The sequence below is a fragment of the Typopeltis vanoorti genome, chromosome 24 (assembly GCF_054136105.1).
Source record: "Typopeltis vanoorti isolate ZY-2024b chromosome 24, IOZ_Tvanoo_1.0, whole genome shotgun sequence".
NCBI classification, from domain to species: domain Eukaryota; kingdom Metazoa; phylum Arthropoda; class Arachnida; order Uropygi; family Thelyphonidae; genus Typopeltis; species Typopeltis vanoorti.
This window is the reverse complement of record NC_143572.1, coordinates 59,541,668-59,562,036: the sequence shown is the minus strand read 5'-3', so window position 1 is coordinate 59,562,036 and position 20,369 is coordinate 59,541,668. Positions and strand designations below refer to the sequence as shown.

The window sequence follows — 20,369 nt, the reverse complement described above, 5'->3', positions numbered from 1 at the left end:
CTACAAGTGGCAGAACAAGAGGCGAACACTGGAAAATGACTATGGGTTTGGTTAGTAAGAGCATCAGGACTAGATTTTTTGCTTGGAGAGTAATGAATGAGTGAAATAAAGTTGCTAGTGTCTGATGTGAGTGTTTTGTTAGTGAACGTAATCACAGATAAAGGGAGTCTCTAATTCTGTTTGTACAGTCATGTCGTACATGACTGTGCTGGCTGAGTGGTTAGTGTATCCGCTTTCCAACCAACAGGCCGCAGGTTTGAATCCTACCATGGGCATGGATGTTTGTGATTGTCTTCAGGTGAGTATGTAATAATAATAATAACAATAATTATACAGTTATCTCTACTTCATATCTTTGTTACAAGTACTTCTATAGATATTATTCAATTAACAGGCATCCACGATTGTTCATTTTTCTCAAAAATCCATAATATAAGCAGCTCTATTCACACTCAGTGTGCTACATATCAAATTTTCTACAATCTACTAGCCATCCAAGTAAAGTTTCATTCTGTCTTTAATCTATTTTGCACTTAGTTACTTTTGTTCTTAATAATTATCCATATTCACTTTTCAACATGAATCATTTTGTTTATGCAATAAACACTTCTTTTATACTTTGACTTTACACAATTTTAATGATTTTCTTCCCAATTTCTGAGTGATAACAGCTTCCCCCCCCCATCTTTCAAATGTGATTAAAAAAAAAAAGTACCTTTTTCACTCATCGTGATTCCATGATATATTAATACTTACTAATATTATAATATTGTATATTTATATTATTTTTATTAATAAAATATAATCTGATATTTTGTGTGTGTAATTATTAATAATCATGAAATCAATAACAGTTATACATGAAGTCAAGCTGAAGAATATTTATTTTGGGTAAATATATTTATATAACTTTCAAGCCAGAAAGTGGGAGCCTGTGTAGCTCAGTGGATGTGGCGTTTGCACACCATCGCGCTAGGCCGCACGAAGGAAGTCTTGGTTTCGAGTCTAGTCGGCGACTAGAGGAAATTTTTCTAAGCCTTTTTTCGACCGGTTCCCGAGTTAGTCGATCTCTGGCACGGGCAAGCAGGTTTTTCCTCCCGGAAACTCGGGTTTTTCGTCCTGTAAACTCAAGAAAATCGACCGTAGAACCCACATTATTTCAGACATTAAAATATATTGTGTTAGGGTTAGAGACCACGAGATGGCGGCACATTTGAGCAGTCTCTCTTCACTGCGTACCGCTTAATTAGTGATAGCCTTGGGCCATCTGTCTCTGATTGGGTACCAGTGGAGATTGAACTGCCCACTCAGTCTCCAAAAGTTAGATAGGGCTAAATGGCCTCGCCTACTCCCGTATATACGGGAATAAAAAGGCGTTAGCTGATAGCTGATAGCCAGAAAGTGAAACCTGGTTATTCAGATCGTGGCCTTGGAATGATAGATTAAATCCTGGACTATTTTATAGTTTAGGACAAATCATATGACAATCTGGTAAGTTAGTAAGAAATATTTGTGACTTACTGCATAACCCTCCCCACATTATCTTTTACTATAAGTGTTAATGAAAGTAGACTAAAATCATTATACGCATTTCTTTATGGATGTTTCATTTTTCAGAATGAAGTAGGCATTTTTTTCTTAGACTACTGTTTGAATTTCCTTGCCCATTCAATAAAATTGGAAATAACAATCTACTAAAAAAATATGAATCTGATAATTAAACATCATTTTTAAATTTGGCAAGTTTTGAGGGAGACTGTTTAGGGCAAACAATACCCCTCATATCAGTTCTTGCAGTCAAGCAATTGCAAATCACTGATTTAGAGGTTTCATCAAATAATAAATGCATGTCTACTAATTTTCTTCAAAAAATTCAGTTTGTAATTTAAAAAAAATTCTGGTGAATACCTTCAAATAGATATACCAAAGATTATGTTAATGCAACAATATTTCATTCCTATCAAGTTTGACCAGCTCTTACTTTTCTAAAACATCATTAACTTTTTTTTTTTATATATGACTCCTGCCCATAAAAGGTTGTAAATCTATAGTAAATTAGTAATGTGGATGGACTAAGGATTTTTAAAATATTTTTTATTGTTTTTTTGGACACTGACTGACCATTGATATTTTAAAGAGTTAGGGCTAAAAGAGCCTCAGATACTCCTTTTGGGAAATAGGCATTAGCAGATTTATCTATTTAAAGGGTGTCTGAGTAGCCTGTGGAAATGTTGTTTACATCCATTCTAGATGCCAACTATAGGAATTGTTTCTAGGTTCCCAAGTAAGTCAATCACTGGCACAGACCAGCAGGTTTTTTAACTCAAGAACTCTGGTTTTTAATTTTGCAACTGAAGAAAATCAACTGCAGAACTCACACTATTTCAGACAATGACAATAGTTACAACTGTGGATCATGAGATGACAGCAGATGTCTACTGTACTTCTTCTTCCCACTTTTTTTTTTTTATCCTATTTGATGATCTGATCTCTTGTGAATATATCACTTTGACTGATCAGTGTTTTGTCTATAATGAAATATCCAAGCATGTGTTTTATGGAAAAAGGTTAAAATTTACAGTAAAAAAATTGAGAAACACTAGGTACAACATTTAGAATTTTATAAGGCAACTGGCATTTTTTTTCAACCTATCTTTTAGTTTGTCTAATACATAGACATATTATAATGATACAGCAAAAATTATACCTTATTACATTTGTGTTAACTGAACACAGCAAAAACAAAATATATTTAAAATTTTTAATTTTTAATTTTTTTAAAAAAAAATTTTAAAAATTTAAAATGCAATCCTTGGCATCCCCGAGTAGCTAAGACAACTCGGGGATGCCAAGGATTGTATTCTTGTAAGCTCTCAGGTCAATTTATGAAACTTTCATAATTTCGATAACTGAAACCGTGGATAAGGGGAGACTACAGTGTGTGTATATATGTGTGTGTGTGTGTATATATATATATATATATATATATATATATATATATACACACACACACACACACACATGCATAACTGTGTTTATAAGGCAGTCAATTAACATTACAAAAAAAAGGGATAATAGCTCTGATAACAAAAGCAAAAGTAAACCTACAGGCAATGAACAAGATGTGGAAAAGTAAATCAGTGAGCCCTGCCATAAACCCGAGACTGCTAGTAACAAATATTCACAATTACTCTCTATGGCTGTGAGATGATTGGGTACAAAATGTAACAAATGAATGGTATAAAAAAGTCAATGACAAAGAGAATCTAATGCAAAAAAAATTAAGCTATATGAACATATCTGCAGGATGGATAACAATAGGAAGATCAAAACTTTGATGTTTGGTATAAGAGACAGAAGATGAGAGTGGGTAGATGATTTGAGGAAGTGGTGTGGAAAGAGTTTGCAAGATTTGAGTCATTTGGCAATGGATAGAGAGAAATTACAAAGAATAGTGAAAAAAGCACCAGACACCAATGGGCACTGGACCCATAAGCACACTGATGATATTAAGTATATGAACTATAAACTAACAAACATTCATTTTTGAAATTATGGATTCTACAACCATGTTAAAATAACTATTTTTATTATCTCGACATTTCGATCTTCATCTGGAGCATACATAAATATACAAGACAAGCTGCGTTACATTTCAAACCGTAAGGTAGAGAAACAATGATTTGATCACATGCTACTCACTGGCATGTCCTCTAGTGAAAAAATAATAATAATTACATCAAGCTAGATTTAATTTATGATTACATGAATAAACATTCTTGCTTACATATGGTTTTCCTTCCAGTAAGAGTGATGTCCTATTTCTATTATTACAATTGTTATTTTTGATTAAAAAAAAAAAAAAAACGTCGAAACGTTGGGATAATAAAAAGAGCTATTTTAATACGGTTGTAGAATACATAATTTCAAAAATGAATGCTGATCACCGCATAACACTAAAAGAAAGGATTATAAACCAACAAAACTTGGTATAGCCAAATCTGTGCTTACCTATATAAACTAACTTAACTCTTACAAATACAGCTGAGTTGACCCTTGAAGAACACAAGTTTGAACTGTGCAGATCCACTTATAAGTAATTTTCTTTTAAATAAATATATTGGAAAATTTTTTTGACATTTGCAACAATTTAAAAAACTCTCAGACGAACCGCATAGCCTAGATATTGAAAAAAATTAAGAAAAAAAGTTAAGCATGTCATGAATGCATAAAATATGCACAAATCTATTATAAAAAGTTAAAATTTATCAAAACTTGTGCACACAAACACTTACAGATCATAAATGGCACCATTTGCAGTCGAGAGAAATATAAACAAACGTAAAGATGCAATATTAAACCATAACTGCACAAAAGCAACTATTAATTAGTTAAATTAAGTAATTAGCATGAAATAAAAATTTTATAATGATTCATTCGTTAGTGTATAGGCTAGGCTACCATGAAGCAATCATATTACTTCATTATCAATGGATGAATCTTTATCGAGTGTTCAGTGCTCCTAGCTCCCGCATTGTTCAAGGGTTAACTGTATTTCAAACTTCACCACCACCACCATGGGCTCACTGCCTGTTGGTGTCCGATGCCTCCTTCACTATTTTCTTCTACCTTTCTTTGTCCAGTGCAGTGTTGCAAAACTGCAACACTGCACTGGACATATGCCCATTCCACACCAGTCCTTTATGTCATCTATCCATTCTCTGTATGGTCTACCTCTTCTGTTTACACCATCCATAATACCAAGCATGAATGTCTTTATCTTCCAGTCCTCACTCGTTCTGCAGATGTGTCCCAATAATTGCAGCTTCTGTTTTATAATCTTCTGCATTAGATTTTCCTTTGGTTTCTTCATAGACTCTTCATTTGCGACTTTCTGTACCCATCCTATTCTTAGAATCTCCCTGTAATTTTAATATTTCAAACTTGCTTTTATATATATACATATAAAATTCCATAACTTTACATATAGAAAATGTAAGTAGTTCCAACATAATCATGTTAATGGTGACTGGGTGGAAACATTCATCAGTAAAAAACTTCATTCAATAATAATGATAATTTGTAGCATGAGATTTTTCATTAATAAAAAAATAAAGTTGACTGATTAACTTTGAATTTAGTAGAACTTTGTACATTTCTACTAAATATCCAAAAGGTTTACAACCTTTCATGGATGGGATTTATACATACATACATCTTCAAGGCCCACCTTTCCTAATTGGGTTGTGGGGGCAACAGCTGCAAGAGGAACTTCCAATGGTCACGATCCTCTGCCACCAAGCTCAGGTGTTCTGATGGGATTCCCAAATGTGTCCACCCAAGGTTTTGGATATAATCTATCCAGCGAGTACTTGGCCTTCCACCCTCTGGCTTGGCAAAGAGGGCCTGCTGAGGGAGCCTCTCTTGTAGCATTCTGACCAGGTGCCTGTACCAACGTAACTGTGATCTCTCAACATGGAGAGCAGCGGTTGAGTATTGAGGGTTCCCCGAATTGCAGAGCTTCTGACTCTGTCGAGTCTTGTCGGCCCCACAACGCCTCAAAAGAACCTCATTTCAGCCGTTTGGATTCGTGTCCGCATTCTTTCGGTCATTACCCAACTCTCATGACCATAGGTGAGGATGGGGACATAGACTGTATTGAAGACAGCCAGCTTTGTCTTCTGGCTTAACTCCTGCTTCAATACTACCAAACGTCCAAGCTCTCGCAATATTTAGCTTGCTAAGCCAATTCGAGTATCTAACTCTACGTCCCATGATGGGATTTATATTTAAAAAAAAAAAATATATATATATATATATATATATATATATATATATATATATATATATATATATATAGTTTTATGAAAAAAATTGAATGACTAGAACCGAGATTTAATTAAAAAGGTTTTAATATAAACACACTACTAGTTTCGGCCTGTAACAGCTTTCTTCAGGTGACATTATAAAAGAAAAAACACTAAACATTGAGGGTTAAAAGACTATGAACATACACAGTCTTTATACATAATTAGCATTAAAACGTACAACGTTTTGGATGTAATGAAATAACATCCAGACTAATGAGATGAAGGTATGCAGCTGTTCACCAATGCAAAGTTGGGAATGATTATGTGAAGTAGGTTAGACATTGTGGCCTTACAAGAGGATCTGAATAAACTATGTGAATGGACAAATGATTGAAGCCATCAGTTAAATGTGCAAAGTGCAAGATGGGATGCAGAGTATACAATTAATGGAGAAATTTTGAAGGAGGTGGAGGAGATAGATCTTGGAATGATGGTGGACAGAGACTTGAAGTTTCTGTAACATTACTAAAATTGTAAGAACAGCCCAACAGATTATGGCAATAATGAGGAGGACATTGACATGCAGAAGCAAAGAGGTTATGGTTCTCCTGTATAAGGCTTTGATCAGGCCATGTATGGACTACTGTGCACAGGCTTGGTCATCTGGTTTTCAGGAGGATGTATTGGAGGTTTACCAAGCTAGTGTCAGGTCAATGGAATGTCAGATATGAGGAGAAATTGAGGGAATGCAACTTACGGAGTCTTATGAATAGAAGATGAGGAGATATGATTGTGACATATACGTTGATGAGCGTTGTTACCAGATTAATGAGAAGAAGATATTTCATAGGGTAGAACTAGAGGCCATCCATAGAAGCTGTATAAGGAGGATGTGGGCAAGGGAGTGAGAGGCAGGTTTTTTTCATGGAGAGTGATTGGTGAGTGGAATGGATTATCTGAAAGTGTGGTGAGTGCAGAAACTGCAAGTGGGTTCCATGCAGGAACTCAATCTTTTGGCATGAGAGAGTATAGACCTCCTGTGATGAGTCCTTTGAATGCATGGAGGTCAGATAATAATATCTGTGGATACAACATGCTCATTTTTTAAAATCCAATGCATTTCTGATATGCAAAGGAGATTGATCTATAACAGCTGATCATAACATGACATTGCTTAAGTGCTGTATTCATGATTTCATATCTACATTGTTAATCCAGTTATAAATGATTGTCTTGTATCTACAATATCCTCAAATTCCTGATATGTACAGTGAAAGGGTGTGCCAGGATACTACGATGATACTACATAAGTTTAGATTTAGTTCTAAAATAAATTTAAATCTAAACTTAATATGCTGGATAAAAATTCCAAAAATCAAAAGTTTATTTTTACATTAGTCGTTTATATGGTATTTAAGAGATATTGTGGTGCCATCAGAGTATAGTTTAAAGGAAGATATGACATGTTTTTTGGTTGAGAAAGATCCAGATTCAATTCTCATTGTTCAGGAATATTTCTCTAAAATAAAAAGAACTTTTTCAACTGAAAAGGAGTCAGCCAGTCTCATGTGGAGTGGAAACGTTTTCCCCTAACATATAACTTGTATTTTTCATCCCACAAACTGGCCCGAGAACACAGCAAATTATGTGCTTACAATAAGCACCATGAATATAGGAGTTGATGAGAGGTGGAAAGAAGAATTACAGTTGGATATACAGAGCTTAGAACAACAATATCAAAAACTTGATCTAATGACTGCATATTCAAACGTTAATTAAATTACCATGCTATAAGAGGAAATGAGATGGGAAGGTGCCTAGGCAATGGAGATGCATCCTTCTTGCCCCTTAAACACATGCATACATATAACTAATCACGTAATAATTACGACATCAAGTAATGATAATCATCCAGAACTAAAAAAACTGAAAATGTGAATAAATTACCATTTACAACTTTTTATCCATACTTGGATATACTTGTTTCAGCATTTCCTCAGATTATAGAGTCTATATTTATATCCATAGCTAGAAGTTTTCATACCAAAAGGATAATCACATCTATTTGAGTGTCTTCAAATTTGCAAATAAAGAGAGCATGTGTTGGTGGAGAGATGGATGTGGCTGCCTATTTCACAAGTGACTGCTGTCCTGCTCAATACTGTCACTGAGTGACCAGATTGAACCTCCCTTTGATTTATGCTTCTGCATTGATAACGCAGGCTTTCGAAACCAGATCTGTTGGAACAGAGTAGTTAATCCTTATTTCTGTAGTATCCTATATTTGTAAACTGCATGTGTTCTAGCTGGTTTGTGTTTTTCTGGGGATGAACAACCTGCCACCTTTATATGCAACTGGCTAACTCACTTTCAACTGAAAAGTCCTGATAAATATGCTTTGCACCCTAGAATAAGATTTGATCCCAGGTCTTTTCAACTAAAGGGCATCATCAAAACCAACTCAGTTACAGACACTGGACTGAACCTAGCAATTAAGAAAAAAAAAAAAATTCAAAGAAAATCTCAAGTATTTTCCACAAATTTCTGAAACTAAAAATTGAAATTTTTAGTTTAAGAAAATAATCTATTAAGGCTCTTGTGTTGGCCAATGAACTGACTATAACAAAAAGAAAATCATATGACTGGCTCAAATGATTCTGGCTTAGTTGATATGTGAAATAAATTATTTTCATGGTATTGAAATTTATTACTATACATAGATATTATTTTATTGTTAGACACAGCAGTTTTTGGTCTTTTTTGGGGTATCATGATAACCTTAACAAACAATCAAGTCCTGTTAGTAGATGAAACAAACATTTAATGATATTTCAGACTCACTAAAATAATATAGCCTTAGGGATCCACTATAAAAATATCTTATTAAAAGGGTTTGGGAACTGCTGCCATGGGTACCACTGGTTGTCCAATAACTTTAAAGCAGGCTGAGTGTCAAGGAGTTCTTAGGTGACATAACTGTTACTTTATAATTTAATTATAATGATAACAAAAAGGCCAACTACTGATGCAGCTAAATACATATATGAAAAACTTTATTACTTTAAGTTATGATTTAAAATTATAACAGCATAAAAAAGCATTGCAGAGCCCAATGAAACAATCACTGATTACTATATACTTCCTCCCCTCTCCCCCAGATAAATAACTTTGTATCTAATTTGGACTAATTATTAGATAGGTGTTTATTTATTTAGCCTTTTAAATAATCAACGCAAATCGAAAAGTAACACAGTGCCAATGCTGTTATGTGAACTTCTGAATTATAGGTGAAGTCTATAACTTCTAAAAGAAAATTTCACAAAATTTATATTATCTGAAAAATATTATATATATATCCCAGAGAATTACTGGTTCCATAATTATTAATTTAAATCAGATAAACTTTTGTGCTACTACTGAAAACAGACAAACTACAAATACCGATACTCTAGGGGTGTATATTTCGAGATATTATTATTCATCTTTTATAAAAATATGCTGAAAGTAAAGTTTTCTGTCCTTGAATGCCAGTCGTAAAAAATTTGGGCAGATGACAATACTTGAATATTAGGCTTAAGATTTACTTAAATAAATAACAATGCATACAATTTCAGGTGATTTTACCCACCTCGGTATTTATTATACAGATGCTCCAGTTTCTTTTTGTCGACTGAAACCTTTTGCTCTTTGTAGTACAGTTCTGGATTTTGAAAATAGTTATCTGATGCGACGTCCAATTTCCAGTCATGTTGAGCAAGACAATATATTGCGGTCTTTTCACCCGTTTGCGTGAAAGCGATAAACTGTTTAACTTTCTCCTTTTGAGAAGTTTTCAGCTTATGCTAGAAGAAATAAAATATTGTATCATAAGGAAACTGCTTCTCCATTTTGAAAATAAATCAAAAATTATTATAAAATTGTTAAACGGTCAATAAAAGATGAAACTTTTCTTACCATCGTCAACTCAGTTACCCCTACTAAGCTTTCTCAACTGTCGGACGGCCAAGGAGCATGCGCACAGCGAATCAGCTGACTGAAGTTTCAATCTTTAAAGTAAAAAAAGTAATAGATGATCTTAAGAAATAGTGATAATTAGTTATTTGTTCGTTCAATAAAGATTTCGCTTCCAAATTGTAAACCTAAAATAAAATGCATCGCGTCAAGTATTAGTATACCGCACGAAGCGGTTGAATAAAATTTTTATAAAACGTTTTCACATTTGCTTACGAGAGGGCACTCGAATCATTTAGAAATCGATTTCGGTATTTGTCTCGTAGTTTTTGTTATCTTTTAATAGTATTATTTACTATAGACAAGAAAGTAGCATGTTGTAGATAAATTCAGGGATGTTGCAATTTATTTTCAATTTGAACAGTACAGCTTAACATTAATTAATTATAGTTTATATGCATTCAACGAAGTTTTTTTTTTTAAGGAAACGGAAACACGTGCATCTTCCCGCCAGTTTGCAAAACATCTTTGTGAAGGATGTATATATGGGAAGCATTGATCTTTGCTTTTGATCAAGACAGAAATTTATTTTCATTATTTGTGAGCACATTTATTTTGTATATTTCTACCCTTATTTTGTTGCAAAGTTTTAAAGAAGACCACAGAACTCAAATTTGGAATTTGGAATAACCTAGCGTTGGATATATTACATAAAAGAGAGTTTTTTAAGAAACATCAACGATGTCAAGGGATTATATAGCCGACAAAGGTGAGGTATATTTTAAGAATTCATAATATATTATATTACTAGAGCAATATTAGAGTATTAAAATAGCTTTCTAGTGCCCGAAAGTAACAATGCCTTCACATATGAAAGTTTGATTCACTGCTAGTTATTTTCAGCTTAGGTGAAATCAAAACACTAATTTTACGTGCCGTTGGAACTAACATTAATTTTCCAGAACCACTGGCATTAAATCCTACATTTTTCCACTCTTCGTTGCATACGACACTGTAGCTTTTTTCATTACTGGTTTCTGAAATACCTGGTCCTGTGTTTTGTTATACTGCAACTGAAAACAATTTTAGAGGTGAAAAGTATTTTTTTATTTTTTTTTTTTAATTTCTATGCCACGCGTGGCACAGAAATCATGGCGCATTAAAAATAAAAATAAAAAACTTACACTCTTTGATCATAAAGATCTGCGTTCGAATTTCGTTATATATTTTGCATATATATATATAACGACACTTTATAGTTTATTCAACCGAAGCTACGTGGCTGGTTTCAGTTCCCCCCCCCCTCCGGTTTTTCGTCCCTTGAAACAATTAACAAATTGGTCAACATTGAAACGCCTGCAGTTGATAAACATAATGCGCACACCACACAAATCGTTAGTCGAGCGCAACTCAAGCGATTACTTGAGCATCGTTCATACCCATTACAGGATTTGAACCAACAGCCTTTTGGAGAGTGAATATGCTAACCATTTGGCCAACCAGATGCGGATCAAGCAATGTGCTCGAGTTGCACCTGACTACAGTGCACCCAAACAGTATAACCAATACAGATTAAGCAGTTTTTAATATAAGACCTGTACCAGCAACGCCATAGTCACCTGGGGCCACTGATTTCTGTATTCTGTTGCTCTGTGTATTTAGTTTTTTTTTTTTCATCATATAGCATTTATAATTAATAATTTTATATGATTAAAAACGCCTTTCACTCAACCAGCACTTTGTCCAAATGTATAGTGCTTTTGCTGTCTCCAGCTAGGAGGTTTGAATTGCATCCATTTATGTTGTATATGAATGAAATTCATATACAACATAAATGGCTCTACAACTCTTTATAAGTTTTTGGCTTACTTCACAATATTTTTCCATTCTACTCTATTCAGTGCAGTACTTTTCCAATTCTTAACTTTAAGAATTCTAAGGTCTTTCTAACCATGTCTTTTTATATATATTTTTTTAACTCTCTTCCATCTTTTCTAAGTAGCCTATCCATGCTATTCTTTATGCCTTGGCTTTTGTGTAGATGATGATGGTAGTTGGTGGATTGAGTGGTGGAGATAGAGCTATAGAGTAGGTGTTCTCCCTCAATGAGTCTTGAGGCTCTCTAGTGGTGTCATGTAATAATAAAAATAAAATTTATTTCATTAATTTCACTATTTGTTCTTATTCTCCAATCGTCATTCTTCTCTTTAATTGGTCTATAAATTTTTCTCATTATTTTCCTTTCAAAAATTATAAACCATTCTTTTTGGGAATGTTATTACTGGTCTAATAATTGATTCATAAATTTTTAGTTTAGAATTCTTATCTACAACTTTACTACCTAATAATCCTTTATGCATGTGATATCATTTATTTCCAGCTATTCTATTATTTATTTCTTCTGCTATGTTATTCATTATTGTTATTAGGGATCTTAAATATTTAGCTTAATCACTCCAATCATTCTAATTAATAATTAAACAGAGTGGATCTTTATACAACAAGCTAAATACTGTTTCACAGAAACATACACCAATTGGTAGCACAAAACTTAACATATTAGCTGTTCTAACCCCACCCCCTTCCTAGCAGTGCTACATGGCTCAGTCATGTAGTTTGACAATGAGTTGAAGGAGCACATCGTCAGAGAGAGAGAGAATTAAATCAGTCATTCTAATTCGTAGTAATTAACATACCCATTATTCCCAGCAGTAAAAATTCCTTCCAGTGTTATGGTGTTTGCCAGTGGTAAATGTCAACAAGCTGCACACTCACATTGCTAAACAAGAAAATTATCACTCTGAAGAAATAACTTTTGCTAACTTTTTAGAAAGACTTTGGTTTGAATCCTATTTAGCATCAAGGAAATTTATCAGCTGAAGCTTAGATGAGGCCAAATAAAGCCTCAACTAAGGTTGCTTCAGCCTAATTCAAATCAAAACATAAAAAATTTAATTTCTTACAAAGTCAGCAGCCAAAAAAAGCAAAATGCTTTTCTGGATAAAGCAGAATCTCTATCCTAAACATCTCAAGAATAGCTTTTATTGCCAGGAAATTTACCCAAACACAAATAGCTGTTGTGGAGAATCATACCAGATCAGAAAACAGTATACATTATTATTATTACTGTTATGTGGATGTTTCCATGTAGTCAGTAGACTCATCATGGGAGATCACATTAACCTTTACACACACACACACACACACACAGTACCTATCATATTTCTCCTTAAACTCATTCACTGTCAGGACACTCAACTAAATCCTGGCAACTCATCCATTCACTGATCACTCTCCAAGCAAAAAATCTAGTCTGTACACCCATATTAACCATACTCTTACACAACTTTCAGGGATGATCTGTAGCTCTCTCTCTCTCTCTCTGTCATATACTGAAAAATTTCCTAGTGTCTGTCTTATAGAATCCCCTTTAAAAACTCATAAGTTCCTATCATCTCCTTTGTCAAGTTTAGTTGACAAGGGAGATGATAGAAACCCACACACTTTCAACCTGTCCTCATGGAGAATATTCAACAGACCTATCAGCAGTTTGGTCATTTGTCTCTGAATCCTCTCCACTACCTCTTGATCATCACCAAGAAATCTAGGTTACAAACTCTGTGCACAATAGTCAAGATGTGGTCAAATCATAGCCCTATAAAAAGGGATAATAATCTCCCTATCTTTATTTGTTAGTGTTTTTTCAGCATCCAGGTAATCCTTTGAGCTATTTTACTAACTTTTACAATATTCTCTCTGAACTTTAAATCTCTCTCTCCACTATTGTTCTCTAGCCTCATCAGTTTCTGCAATCCATGTTGATATGATGCAACATTATGTAACCTTTTCAACCCAAAATGCATAATCTTGCATCTTGTAACATTACATTGACTGCTATTATCCTTCATCCATAGTGCCAGTTTATTTAAATCATCTTTTCAGTATTTGTACATTACCTTTTTAACTTTTTTTCTTTCCCAGTTTTGCATCATCAGCAAACAGCTGAATATCCTAGCCTTTAAATCTTTCCCTATATCATTAATATACAAATTAAAGAGTAGTAGACTTAGTACAGAACCTTGAGACACGCTGCTAGTCACACTCATTCTCCTAGATTCCACTCAATGTATATATATCAGTTGTCTGTCAGTTAACCATCCCTCTCCATCCATGTTATCAGCTTCATATCTACAGGAAAACCTCACTTAATGTGGTTAATTAATCCATCAAATAATGTGTACTAAGTGGAATTGCATTTATCGAATACAATAAACAATAGGGATAATTGTAATTCATCCATCAGTTAGCATAAATTTGGGGGGGGGGATTACAGTATAATCTATATTAGAGGATAAAATAATCAAAAGTTAATAAAAAATCAATTGCTTAAATTTTTATTTAATGTCTAAACATTTGATTGAGCTACTTTTTTACAAAAAAAAATTAAGTAAAGATGTTTGAATAGTGTTCGACTTTGTCATCTTGTTATGCAATTTGCGATAGCTGGTGATTGCTTTATCAAGATTTTGGTGGACTTCGAAGCTTCATTCCATATCAGAATCAGCATCAAACAAAATTTCTTTAGCATGCTCAATGTAATTGAAAACTAGCTCAAGTTTTTTTGCAGTTCGCTTCTTTGTCATAGCATTCTCTTCTTCATGCTCCTTATCTTCATATGCACGCTGTTCTTCTGGTTGAAGGAGATCATTTTCACTTAACTATTCTGAATGGAAATCAAGCTAGTTTCTCACATCTTCATTATCCAATTCATTAAATTTTTTTTTTTTTTTTTTCCTATTGTGCTGATTTCTTCAATAATGTTGATCTTGAATTTTGCTCAGGATAAACTAACAGAGACTTGAGTTTAAAGTTGCCTTCTGCATTGCCTCCTAATAAAAGCATAAGGCAAGCTTTAGATGCATTGTATCCTGGTTGAGATGCTTCAGTTTAGCTAGTAAAGTTTTTGTTGATATACCCTTCCACAAGAGACCAGTTTTGTTGATGTTGAATATTTGATGATCATCATAATCACCCTCCTGAATTATCCTTTGCAATTCTTCAGGAAAATTGGCCACAGAATCTTTATCAGCACTAGCAGATTCCTGAATTATTCTTACATTATGCAGTCCAGCTTGATTTTTAAAAAGGTCAGACCATCCTAAATTGAAGTAAAGCTTTCATATTCTTCTTGAAATTTGGTTTCTTCCAGTGAGTTAAAAATATTGAAAGCTTTTGCCTGAATATTCCCAGTACTAAGAGGTATTCTTTTTTTTGTTATAATCCTCAATCCAGAGTGATAGAAGACGCTCCATGATTACTAAATGGCTTCTGTTTCAGGTAATCTGCCCTTATTTGATATAGTCTAAACTGTAGACTCGCTGTATCCCAGGTCTCGCACAATCATTGTATTACTAGCATCACTTTCATGTCTCTTAACTTCCAGCTTTTTACTCGCTTCAGATTGGTGACAAAAAATTTCGCATAATGTAAAAAAAAATCACGTTAACTGATTAATCACTCACTTAAAGCTGAAAATAGTATCATTTCACTCAGTCGTGCTAACTGATTATAGTGCATATCAAATTCGTGTTAAGTGAGCTTTTCCTGTATTCCCATTTGCTCCAACTTTTATACTAGTATTACATACATTATATACTACATTCTGTCAAATTGCCTTTCAGGAATGCAGAAAACCAACTCGGGCTTCTGACCTAATGTCCAATCTTCGTCTTCACTTGGTGAGCCCCATTAGTATGTATCTATTGAGTACCGAACGAAAGGATGATCTAGTAATTTGGGACTTAGCCAACCAAATTGTACTCTCTATTGTTTAAACCACAAAGGCATGTGATGATACAACATGATGATATATCATGGCAGCTGGGGTATAGCCTGGTTAAACAAGGCTCCTGCTGTGTTTGTCAAGGAATCAGGGCAGATAGTGAAAAGTCAGCTACTGGAACAAGCTCCAGCTCATTATCTAGAAGAAAACGAATTAACCTAACATCAGAAGAACTGATATAAGGACTCATCATTAGTCCTTCTGTATAAGGAATATAAGGAGAAATGAAATTGACTTTGCAGAAGAATTAGAAAAATACCATACAGACATAATTGACATTACTGAGGCAAAGAAGACAAAAGTGCAATTTTAATGATACTATTTTGCCTTCTTTCCACTCCTTAGAAACCTTACCCACTGCAAGACTCATTAAACAACCAGGTCAAGGCCATAGCCAACTGTGGTGCACATCCCTTAAGAATATGTGGTGATATGTCATCTATTCCGACAACCTCATTGACATCTGATATACCTGTTTCTTTCGCTGCCAATTCTCCTAATATTTGCCTCTGTTCTGTATGTTGCACGGCATCATTTATACCAGTATGATATACACTGATAAAATGCTCATTCAATAATTCTACTATATTCATTATAGCTGTTAGTCTGCTGCAATGACTATCCACTAATGTTAATCTCCCATAATTATTCTTCCTCTTGCTTGCCATGTAGTGGAAAAATTCACTTGAGTTAACCTTGGCCTGACCAGCCAATCTCTTCCCACACTGCACCTTTTCTTTCTTTACCATGCTTGTCACCTTTCTAGCCTGCACTTTATACTCTTCATGATCCAATAATCGTCAACTGTCTTGTACCTCTTTCATAACATTTTCTTTTCCAGCAGAATTTGCTTGATTTCACTGTTCATCCATTTCACTCCTACTCTATTTACTCATTTAACCCTTGGTATGCAGTTATACATTGCTTTTGTCAGATACTGACTTGTGAGTTTCTATGCATTGCCGACATCTTTCCCACTTAGCTCATCTACTCAAATGTACTGATGCTAACTGACTAGAGAGCTTCCTCTAATTACCTGCTTTATACTTCCACATGTATCCATTGTTGGCAGTAACCTTTTCTTGTTTCATCACTTTCCAAACAAGTACCTCATGATCACTCTGACCAACCAGAAGCAGTGTCAATACTTCATTAACACGTTCACTGCCAACTATGAGTATACTCGTAGTTGGTATATGAGCCTCATTACCATATGTCGATTAACGTCAGCAACGAGATTACTTGTACTGTCCTTGAAGAAGTGAAATTGCTTGCCGTACAGTAACAAACTATGCTTGAAGAGCGTGGCAGCGAACATGTTAACAACTACATCTTGTAAAGTTATCACCAAATCCAAAACATTAAAGCCTCTAGTTGCTTTAATCAATGCTGCTTAAGATATTTATCTCTTAGAGACTCCACAAACTCACTCTCCTTGTTCCCATACACCATCTCCTCCTTTCACTCTATGTAAAAAGAAGGATCACCTTCTTTTTACATGCCCAATTAATTTGCCTAAACATTTTACAGTTGGTATTCTCTGCATTCTGGCCTATAACATCATGGAGGTATAAAAGTTCTGAAGTAGCTACATGCATAATTCAGGGGGCCGGGGCAGAAGGTCAAATTCCAGATAATTGAAGTAGAGCTTTCATAGTACTCATTTGTAGAAGACAGAATGAAGCTGAATGTGAAAATTACAGAGGAATTTGTCTACTAAATGTTCCAGGTAAGATTTCTGCAAGTATACTTGAAAAGAGGTGGAGAAAGATTTTGGAAGAGAAACTTAGAGAAGAACAAGCTGAGTTCATGCGAAATAGAGGTTGTCAAGATCAGATTTTCATTTTAAGACAAATTGTTGAGAAATCGTGGGAATATGACAAGGATCTGTGCTTAGTTTTATAGATCTGGAAAAGGCATATGACAAGGTGCCCAGAGGAAAGCTTTTCAAAACACTATAATTATATGGATTGAATGGAACATTATACAGAGCAATATATATAGTCTATAGTTTGGCATTTTGGTTAATTTCTCTTATTCCATATAAATTTATTCATCTGCTCCCCACCACACCAGTTTTGCTTATTCTTTTGTCTATTTCCAGATTTAACTTGCCATCTTTGCTAAAAACTGTGCCTAAATAGCTAAATAAACGAGCAGAATCATTGAATACATCAACTGCATTCTGAATGGAGAGGATATATTCAATGATTCTGCTCGTTTTCATAATTTTGGCTTTTCTGTTGCTGATTTTCATGCCAAATTTGTTACAACAGCTATTCAGTTTAGCAAATCCTGGCGACTTGCACTAGTGTTAGTGCTTGCATGCACATATAATTATTTTGTAATCCCTGAAGATGGTGATGTAACATTACCAAAATATAGGAAGTATTAATTAAAGTTTTTAATTACTATTGTAGTATACGTTGTCTTTCCCTAAAATCTTAGTTATGTATTACCAACGTATAAGTTTATCTACAAGAATTGCATAAAGCAAAGAGCTGAATTTGGCATCTAGAATTCTAATATCAGGCCTATTGCCGCTTTCTTTCATTATGATAGATAGTGTTCAAACCAGTTTTAAATTATGGATCTGAGAGTTGGTATAAATAAACCAACTCTCAGGATCCATAGTAGCATCTGATGAGACTAGACCACAGATATGTATGGGTTCTGAGAAAAATTAGGAGTGGGAACCGATGGCATCAGTGGCAGAATGATATTAGAAAGGAACTTGACATTATTAGCATTCAAGAAATGTATCAGCAGAGCTAATCTAAGGTGGTATGGTACATAAATAGAATGGGTGAAGAATGGTTAACAAAACAGGTGTTTGATGCCAAGATAGCAAGAAAGAGATCCAGAGGAAGACCAAGGTCTAGGTGGATTGATTCAGGCAGAAGTGTCTTAGAAGCACGAAATGTTAGATAATATTGGAGTGCTCACAAGTAATAGATTGATTTGGAGAAAAATTGTTGATAGGAGATTAATACTTAATCGTGCAGTGCTATCATAGTAATCTGAATACCCCTTGTGGATACATATCAGAAATTAATGATAATGATGTTGATTCTGTCAAATTTTTTTCCAAAGTCGCTATTTCCCTTATCTGATTCTGCTGTCATTAATGGCCACATACTTCACTACTTAATAAGTGATCACTGATAACTATTTTGCCACTCTTGCTCCATTGCAGCTTCCTTAGCTAATCACTGTAATTACCCATGTTTGGGCACAAGCTATGGAAAAGTTTGTAGAACCTTATGTAGTTTCTCTTTTGATCAGATACGGTATTTTGCAACTTTCTTACCAATCTATCATTTTATGATCTTCTTTCAACTCCTTGTAAATGGATTGTCAGCTTCTTCTCTGGTTGTTCATTGGATGTCATGGTGGATGGTGCCTCTCATCGGTTTTTCACCAATACCAGAGTATCCTTTCGCTGTGCTTTCACCTACACTTTCTACTTCACATCATCTTCATTCACAAAATCTTGTAGTAGCCAAATGAAATTATTTAATGCTTTAAGATCTTCTGTAACCACATCTTAAACACTGTTTTCCTTGTAATTCTCAAACAGGATAAAGTTAATCTAGTGAATTTTAATGTACTAAAACACAATTCTGTCTTATTCCTCAGAAGACTTACTATGCTTCACTCTTCCTCACTTTATAACATACTACTATAACCAACCAACCAAGATGTTTTTTTTTTCTTGAGTTGACTTTTGCATCCGACCTATTTATGGTACAAGCACACTACATCACATCCATAGCCTCTGTGACATCCAAAAAGCATGGCATTCTTTTTTTTTTGTTACAAACAGTACTTCTCTTTTTGCTCAACTCCTAACCCTTTATAAATCCAAAATATGCGATCTAATCAACTGTAGAATTTTGTTCTTGCATTTGGAATTTTATATATAAATAATTAGCCACACAATAAGAGATAATCAAACTTATGGCACAACAGTGCTATGTGTGGCCGAGTGATTAGAAAAAAGAACAAAATCAGTTAATGTTTCTTTTTATTTGGGAAATGGTATATGAAATGAAGCGGGTGAGAAATTTCTTCGATAAATTTGTAGCTAAACTGAATGTTGACCAGCATCTCTCTGTGTTGGTTCATCATTATAGGGAAGCAGAGAAATGGTGGTGAGAAAGCATTTGGAGGGAGGGGTTATCCATTAGAGCAGATAGCTGTCTTCTAGATACAATCAAGCATTCTAAGGTTTGGTAAATAAGTTCATCAATTCATAAAAGAATTGAATAGAACAAAAGTAATATTTGGAACGAAAAAACAGGCTTTTCTGGATGTTAAAGAGGCTATGGATATGATATGTTTATGCCATTACACAGTCTTGCTATAAACACTGTTACAACTTCTGCACACCCCTGTGCTGCCCACAGAATTGTGTGAGCCTAGTTCTGTTAGTGGCCCTGTGCTTGATAGGCTCTTATCTCCATGACCTGGGGATGAGAGCCTATCGTCGTTCTACTGGACACTTCTTAACACCACAACTTATGTGGCTTCATTGGTGCTTGCTCCATTGAAGATTTTCACAATTGAAGGATCATTTAACCACCAAAAAGATCATGTATATGCCCTGAGTTATTGCATAACACCCAGGATTCAGAGAGGTCATCTGAATCAGGTCACCCTGTGTCAGTAATTATTTGATGAGAGGTAACATATCGGGGGAGGGGGGGTACCAAGTTGCATTTCTGCAATAAAGGGCTCAAAACCTCCATCAAAGACACTGTGGT

The 20,369-nt window shown here is 34.5% G+C and overlaps 2 protein-coding genes across 4 annotated transcripts in view; one reads left to right on the top strand and one right to left on the bottom strand.

The window, feature by feature from the left end:
- SCCRO (defective in cullin neddylation 1 domain containing SCCRO) overlaps window positions 1-9,989 on the bottom strand; it is a 126,072-nt gene extending 116,083 nt beyond the window's left edge. For 2 of the 3 annotated variants that reach the window (XR_016550422.1, XR_016550421.1), the window contains exons 1-2: window positions 9,765-9,989; window positions 9,439-9,652 (exon numbers count right to left, since the gene is read on the bottom strand). Coding sequence is in view for 1 of the 3 variants with exons in the window: in XM_090413651.1 (XP_090269777.1) it covers window positions 9,439-9,652; window positions 9,765-9,767 (217 nt within the window). In the remaining 2 variants the exon portion in view is untranslated. The remainder of the gene's footprint in view (window positions 1-9,438; window positions 9,653-9,764) is intronic. The other variant, XM_090413651.1, reaches the window with a different exon arrangement.
- A 186-nt stretch (window positions 9,990-10,175) lies between these two features.
- Window positions 10,176-20,369, top strand: part of Mcm7 (minichromosome maintenance 7) — a 146,437-nt gene continuing 136,243 nt past the window's right edge. Inside the window, exon 1 of the mRNA XM_090413327.1 lies at window positions 10,176-10,530. Within this exon, the coding sequence (XP_090269453.1) occupies window positions 10,503-10,530 (28 nt within the window). The 5' untranslated portion in view covers window positions 10,176-10,502. The remainder of the gene's footprint in view (window positions 10,531-20,369) is intronic.